This window comes from Barbus barbus (genome assembly GCF_936440315.1).
Source record: "Barbus barbus genome assembly, chromosome: 12".
Taxonomy (NCBI): Eukaryota; Metazoa; Chordata; class Actinopteri; order Cypriniformes; family Cyprinidae; genus Barbus; species Barbus barbus.
This window is the reverse complement of record NC_136740.1, coordinates 26,032,309-26,040,092: the sequence shown is the minus strand read 5'-3', so window position 1 is coordinate 26,040,092 and position 7,784 is coordinate 26,032,309. Positions and strand designations below refer to the sequence as shown.

Sequence of the window (7,784 nt, the reverse complement as noted above, 5' to 3'; positions counted from 1 at the left end):
ACAGTCAACAGAGCTGAGGCAGAGATTGAAGCTGTAGCAAATCCTTGATATCTGGAATAAGGACTCTGTGAGAACTTTAAGGTAAGGATTTCTATTCAAAAATATTTTAATCTGTCATTTGAGATTTTAATCTGTATTATCAGTATTTGAGGCATTGAAAATAATGGACTGTTTTACATACATGGATATGGTTAATAAATTATACTACTACAGGATGTGAGAATTAGACTGTTTGAATGGAATAATTAGGCTGACAAAAAATTAGCCCAATGAAAAGAATATTCCATATTAGGGTAATTATCTAAATTGTTGTTTTTCTTCAGATATGGAAATGTATCAGGCTGGATTTTATACAGAAGACTTCAGAACTCAGGAGGTTCCTGGTGGATTTGACTTCAGCTCATATGGTAATATCTTATTTCGACACGTTTTTCTCCACACAGCGTTTAAAAATTTAAATCTTCAGTTATTGCTCAGTATATAAATGATAACATCGAAGTCCATATTTGCAATTATCACGTCCAATTTGACCTCAAGGGGAAAATCTGTCAGATTTTGTGGGATTTAGGATTTCTCCAGCTTTGTTTCCTGAATGTCCGTGCAAAACATTTCCGTTGTCCTTGAGCTGCAAAGCCAGCATTGCAACACCCCCGTCAAAACCCAAAAATCAGACCTTGACATCTTGTTTGTGTGCACTAATTCAAAGCTCATCAGGAAAAGGGGATGTCAGGCTATGCATGTTCTGAGATTTAGGAATGTCCAAACCAGGGATGTTGAAAAAAGGGGTGGTCGGGTTAAAGATACACCCTTTTTTTTCTTTTTCTGCTCCCTCCCTCTCTTCCTAATCCTTTCCTCCAGACTTCCTCCTCAAACAGATTTAGCACCCCCTCTCCTGCACCCTTCTTCATCACTCTGTCACGGCCCCTTTACTAGTGTTTCCTTTTATTTCTAGCACAGTTCACACTAGGTGTAGAAAACTTTATAAGAGGTTACATCCATTGATCCATTGTAACCATTTCTCCTGGCTCTCATTCATTTGACATTTTTGATAATGTACCTCCAGACTGCAGTGGTGAAGACCTGTCCTTTTTATTAGACAGCAAAGGACCTGCCCAACAGCAGTATCCAGAATCCTATTCAGAGCCCCAGAAGGACCATTTGCACAGTTCTAAAGGTAGCTATCTTATGATGTACATATTCCTATTCATTATATTAAATCACAATGCAAACAAGTACTTTAATGATTACAAACATTTTTTGTGTGTGTTTTTAATTAATAGGTCATACTCTTGCAGTTAGCTCCACTGATTCTGGACTCTTTAATCTGGACTCCTTTCCTGAGTTTAGCTGTTGGGCATCCTATACTAATAGTAAGTATCAAATGGCACCACTCAATCCCCCCCCCCCCCCCTCCTTAAAATGTTAGAAATCCTTTTTTAAGTGACATGGCCTCATATGATGTAATTTCTCCAAAGTTCCAGAAGGAATGGTTGCAGACAGGCAACAGGTTGCCTTTCAGGAAACAAATCAAACCTACCAGAACCTCGTCCCTCTATGCACTCCAGCACAAAGCAGTCCATTCAGCCCAGGGATGGACACCAGCAGCCATTACCAACCTGGGAAAGGTCCAAATCACAGAGGAGCATCCGGTGCTGTCAATCTGGACCATCTGGGTAGGCATTTGAGAGACACATAGGCAATAAATAAATAACGAATAATTGTGAATACATAATATGCATGCCAGATGGATGGATGGATAGATAGATAAAAAATGGTTTTAAGTAAATTGTGTGTATATATATGTGTGTGTGTGTGTATATATGTGTGTATATATGTGTGTGTATCGAAACCTTTCTTCAAACTTTCATCAAACCAAAATGCGTTCTTGTATTAGGACAATATATATATATATATATATATATATATATATATATATATATATATATATAATATTTGCATATATAATTTTTTAAATATCAATATTAACTCTTTCTTTTGTAGGTGATACTGAGAGAACATATGGCTTGTATGAGGCAGAGCAACAGAGCAGGCCTTCATATTGGTCTGATTATCCCTCACCCAGTTACTGCACTTCCATGCTTGGACAGCCAGCATCCTCTTCATCACCTCCAGTTGCTAAATCATCTGAGCAGTTCTGTCCCCGTGTGGCCAAAAGGCGTAACGCACCATCTCAAAGATCAGACAGAGAGGGTGAAATGACACCTATGTCTGCCTATCCAGGTGAGGCAGTGTTATAGAAACTCCTAAAGCATAAATATTTGTCACAACAGAGAGTGAGAATCATTTGTTCTTGTTGAGATGTATAACTCAATATCGTTTTTGTCCATCAGGATCCGGACCCATCCAGCTTTGGCAGTTTCTTCTAGAACTTCTGCTGGATTCTGCTTGCCACACGTTTATTAGCTGGACAGGAGATGGTTGGGAGTTTAAAATGTCCGATCCTGCAGAGGTAAGATTCATAGCTCAACGAAACACAAAAGTGCATACAAACATTGTAAGCAAAAGGGCAGTTGTTATCTTTACATCTGACATTTTCACATTCTCTCGGTTGCTCTGAAGTGGTCTTAGTGGTTGTTTTAAGATATGTAACCGTTTCCCTTGTATCCTCCAGGTGGCGAAGCGGTGGGGCCAGTGTAAGAACAAGCCAAAAATGAACTATGAGAAGTTGAGTCGTGGCCTGCGCTACTACTACCACAAAAACATCATTCACAAAACGGCGGGGAAGCGTTACGTCTACCGCTTTGTTTGTGACGTGCAAGGAATGCTTGGAAAAACAGCACACGAGGTCTTTGCAAGTTTAAACATCTCACCATCAAATGGCGCATCCCCACAGTCTGTTGTAAACACAGCCAGATCGGAGGAAACCACAGAGTCCTGGGCACATTAGAGAAGAATGTTTTCAAATGCCCGTAATTATCTAAATCAGGGCTGTCCAAACTCGGTCCTGGAGGGCCGGTGTCCTGCAGAGTTTAGCGCCAACCCTAGATAAACACACCTGAAGCAGTTAATCAAGCTCTTACTAGGCATATAGAAACTTCCATGCATGTGCTGAGCTAAACTCTGCAGGACACCGGCTCTCCAGGACCGAGTTTGGACAGCCCTCATCTAAATGAACTGTAAGACATCAGAAGTCATGCCCTGGAAATAGTAAGGACAGAGAAAAGACTGAAGTTCCATTCAAAGATATGTACTTTAAACTGATATGGACTTCTGAGTTGGATGATTTTCAACAATGGATCTGAAATCAGCCATCAAATGCAGTTAGGTGCCTTTTAGAAAACATTGTTAGCTACCTCTTTTGACGTTGTTACACTAATCTTGTAAATATTTTTTTTTTCTCAAGTAAACTGATGTTTTGACATCAGATTGTGCCTTCTTGTAAATAAAAGATGTAACAGTATACACCTTTTTACAAAATGTTACTTGGTTTCAAGTTGATTTATACACCGTTATTACAGATGGCTTAATGTTCTAAAATTTGCTACCCTGAGAACCAACGAAGATGATATGGATTCTAAAAGGCGCACGTCACCTACAGATGTAGAGTGCATGAGCATTTATGGTTATCGACTAAAAAAAAAAAAAGAAAAGAAAAGTGAAACAAACCTGCAGGCGACCCACTGAGATCACAGGGGGCGTATGCTTGTATAAGCCTCAGTGAAAGGGTTCAACAGCCACTGGAAGAGGAACGGAGCGTCTGAGCAATCATGGCGAAGACTGCTAAGGATCATCTGCAAGATATTTTTGATGATCTGGGGGAGGGAGGTCAGAGAAAGTTTAAAAGCAAATTGTGCGACCGGAGGACAGAGCCGCGCGTACGACGAGCTCAAATCGAAAAAGTTCAAGATTCTTTAGATCTCGCCGATTTAATGGTGAACGCTTTCACATCGGCTGGTGCAGTTCCTGTAACGATCGAGATTTTAGAGGCTATTGGCTTTAATGAACAAGCCACGGAGCTCAAAGAGAAACCAGGACACAGTAAGTAAACTATTGTAAAATGACAAATACAAAGACAAATATGTTGCCGATCGTTTCAGGTCTTAAAACAAACATAAATCAGTCATTTAAAACAAAAAACTTGAATACAGGAAAGTTGTAATATTAATAAAAAATATATTTATATTTATAAAATTTCACTACTTAAAACACTTCTTATCAACTCCTTATGTAGGCTGTCTTTAACATAACTTTTGAAAAATCATTCACTGTTCAGGTTTACAACAGAGGTGCCCAAACCAGGGCCTGAGGACCAAAGTTGGCTAATAATGACCCACCATATCATATATATATATATATATATATATATAGGCTACAAACAGGTGGGAAAGCATGCTATTGGAGCATATCTTCATGTCTAAATGATTGAAATCTGGAGAATATACTGGAAGTGAATTTAATTTTTTTGTATTTTTATAAATGTAACGTATTTGGATATAATGCAACATTTAATTTTTGGCCCTTCATTGTGAAAAGTCTGGGCACCTCTGGTTTCCAGCATAACTGTTCTTTGCATCAAAAACACCAGATTCGTTTCGTTCCGGTATTTATTTAATCTCGATTCAAATGCATTAGCACCTTAAAAAGTGTGTTATTGATGAGTTCTCTACAAAAGTTTCACAAACTTAGAATATTGGGGACCTGTAATCTCGGGTTTCAGGTTGGAATGGAATAAAAATCAAATCAAATACATTAAAAACATAGGGGTGAAGAATATTATATTTTAAAATGGGATATGCTTATGACCTGTGTTCTGCTTTCTAGGTTTACCTGTGACCCAGTCACGCGGGGATGTAGTAGACTATGGAGCAAATCAGGGTCCGAAGGTTGAGCTTGCTCTATCAGATGATTGGTACAAAGAATTGCATCTTACTCTATGCAGCCAACAATTTAAAAACACAATTATAAGAGAAAAAGGACGGGAGGCAAGTATTCATCAGATTCATCATTTTTGTTAATATTATTTCTAATAATGATACAGAGATCATTTTACTGTTGCATGAATGACAGTTGCTCTACTCTGCTATTGAATTGGTTTCTGCATTAATATCTCTTGGTTGTTTTTATTAGATTTACGAAGTAAAAGACAAGTCTGTAAGAAAACGTCTTGCCCTGCTTATCAACAACATAGATTTTGACGATAAGTCTATGACAAGGAGAGGGGCAGGCAGAGATGAAGAAAACATGGAATGGCTGTTAAAGGAGCTGGATTATCAAGTTGTCAAGTACAGAAATCTCTCTGCAAAGGTGTGTAATTCTGGTCTTATGAAACTAGTGGAGAAAAGTATTCTGATGATGCATACAGCTTTTTATTGAAAACCTTTACTTATTATGCATCTAAAATGTTTATCTTTTTGTACTTTTTATGTTAAGTGTCTTGATCGATGAATTCATTTGATTGGCAGGACATGGAGAAAGCATTCAAGGACTTTGCTCGACGTGAAGAACATGCACATTCAGACAGCACCTTTGTGGTTCTAATGTCCCACGGCAAAAGGGATGCCATATTGGGTGTCCATTATTCAGCATCCAATCCCTCTGATACCTTCCCGGTTGATCATATCTACCGCTGTCTGAACACTGAGAATTGTCCAGGTCTGCGTGACAAACCAAAGGTTATTCTTATCCAAGCCTGCAGGGGAGGTAGGAATAAAATGCAGTTCATTATTTTTTTCTATTTGAGTTCTCAGGATATCATTAGTAACATCTCACCTGTGATTGTAGATTGTTGTCCTGTTGAACAAAGCTTACACATTCTTATCCAAATATCTATTCAGGGGACAGTGGACGCTTGTGGGCCAGCGACGGCGAGCCTGAAGAGGCAATAGAGGGTGATGACTTTGTGCACAAAGAGAAAGACTTCATTTCTCTGATGTCCTGCACCCCGGGTAAAAAATCCTATATTTGTCTGTGCATTCAGCCTAGATTATTTTATATATAAGAAAAAATTTTAATAATCTGAACTATGTTTTTCATTAGTTGAAGATGCACTTAACTTTTTTAATCATAACCAACCAAACAATTCTTGGACAGTTCACTTACAAGTTCCACCAAAACATATTTTCCAAAGCAGCATATTCAATATCAGTTTGATTGTTTTTTTAAAGTTTAAAAGCACCTAATTCCATTATTGAAATTTCTCTACAGACACCAAATCTTACAGGCATGTTGAGAATGGAACATTTTATGTCCAAAACCTAGTGGATGTGTTAATGAAGCATGCACATGAGGATCACATTGAGGAACTGTTCAGGAAGGTAAATCAGATGCTGCTGCAAAAGCAACCTGTGTGAATAACGTTTCTTTCAAAAGATCATATTTTTCATAACCTTCAGAACGTTAGTTTCTTGTCACCGATGTTCATTATGTTCTCTTTTTACAGGTTATTCAACGCTTTGACTGCTCAGATATGATGGGGGGCTACAGACAAATGGCATGTAAAGACAGAGCGTCGATGCCAAAGCTGTTCTACCTGTTCCCCGGGCTCTGATAAAAAAGTTGTTGCCTACATGTTTTTGACTTCTCATCTATGAATTTCAAGTCTCTATATGTCTGAAATTTTTTTTATTTTTAGTAATTGTTTCCAAATGAATTGATGGCTTAGATGTACAGTATTTTCTCTGCAGAGAAAACCTGTTCTGATCCATAAAAGTCCTGTCTTATACAAACATTGTTTTTTTTTGTCTTGTACAAAACCACAAAGACCTTAACACATCCTCTAAAAATGTGTGTATAATGTGTTGAGTGAAAAAAGCTAGTTCCTATTGTTCTTCCTTTTTATTACAGCTATACTGAGGTCTTTGAATTGGATAATAATAATGTGTGCACTTTTGAAGGAAAAACATTTTATTAGATAGGCCTATTACACTACCATGAAAACCAGTCAAGTAAAAAAACAGAAAAAAATGACTGCATGTCTACAAATGAAGATGGATATTTGTTTTGCAAAGGTGGAAAAGTATTACAAACTATTTAGATATCTAATTTAGGATTGGTCAACTAATGTATAATATTAATGTAACATTGATGTAACTTGCTTTAGTGATTTTCCTCCGCAAAGAAAATGTACGACAGTTGTTGTTGTCTTTTTTGTTATTTATTTATTTTATTTTTTCCTTTCTTTCTTTTCTTCTCCCTCATTTGTAAGGGGTTTGAATGTTGGGTTTGGGGATGTTCTGTAAGAATATAAAAAATTATCAAAGAATCAGAAGTTACAAAAAAAAAAATATCAAAAGGATAAACAACGCAGATTAATTTTCACTGCTGCCTTTGCTCATATTTACTAAGGGTGCCAATATTAGTGGAGGGCACTGTATCTTGTCAAGTCTTGTTACTTGTTCTTTTTTTTCCAAAATTATTTTATGAACAGTCCTATTAAAGAAAATTTCTAGAATGATGAATGTGAGAATAATAATCTGGAACAAATGTGGCCATAAAGAATCTTTTCATCAGTGGTTCTTTGCAGATGCTTTAAAGGGGTAGTTCGCCCAAAAATATTTGTAAAAAAGTCTGTCATTAATTAGTCACCCTCATGTCCTTCCAAACCCATAAGACCTTCGTTCATCTTCAGAACACAAATTAAGATATTTTTGGATGAAATCCGAGAGCTCTCTGACCCTGCATATACAATGCAACTGAAATGTTCCCAGGTCCATAAACATATAGCAAGGATATCGGTAAAATTGTCCATGTGTCATCAGGGGTTCAACTGTAATTTTACAAAGCTATGAAAATACTTTTTGTGCGCAAAGAAAACAAAAATAAGG

General features: G+C 37.3%; 2 protein-coding genes across 14 annotated transcripts; both read left to right on the top strand.

Moving 5' to 3' along the window:
• On the top strand, positions 1 to 3,593 carry LOC306878406 (uncharacterized protein). Of its 13 annotated transcripts, none has more exons than XM_079430749.1 (9): positions 1 to 81; positions 324 to 407; positions 1,064 to 1,174; positions 1,281 to 1,370; positions 1,476 to 1,673; positions 2,002 to 2,241; positions 2,352 to 2,470; positions 2,633 to 2,930; positions 3,104 to 3,593. In XM_079430749.1, the coding sequence occupies exons 2-8, from the start codon at positions 326 to 328 to the stop codon at positions 2,906 to 2,908; spliced, it is 1,116 nt and encodes a 371-aa protein (XP_079286875.1). In that variant the 5' UTR covers positions 1 to 81; positions 324 to 325; the 3' UTR covers positions 2,909 to 2,930; positions 3,104 to 3,593. The 13 variants fall into 13 exon arrangements, 11 of the variants coding, with proteins under 11 accessions (XP_079286875.1, XP_079286877.1, XP_079286872.1 ...); XM_079430751.1 differs by having other exon boundaries at positions 1,097 to 1,174; positions 2,633 to 2,892; positions 3,111 to 3,434; XR_013784949.1 differs by having other exon boundaries at positions 3 to 81; positions 2,633 to 2,962; positions 3,104 to 3,434.
• Positions 3,594 to 3,660: 67 nt separating this feature from the next.
• On the top strand, positions 3,661 to 7,507 carry LOC306877808 (caspase a-like). The gene is made up of 7 exons (XM_079429785.1): positions 3,661 to 3,999; positions 4,783 to 4,943; positions 5,089 to 5,265; positions 5,424 to 5,661; positions 5,796 to 5,906; positions 6,166 to 6,275; positions 6,401 to 7,507. Exons 1-7 carry the CDS (start codon positions 3,729 to 3,731, stop codon positions 6,506 to 6,508), a joined length of 1,176 nt encoding a protein of 391 aa, XP_079285911.1. The 5' UTR covers positions 3,661 to 3,728; the 3' UTR covers positions 6,509 to 7,507.
• The last annotated feature ends 277 nt before the right edge of the window (positions 7,508 to 7,784 follow it).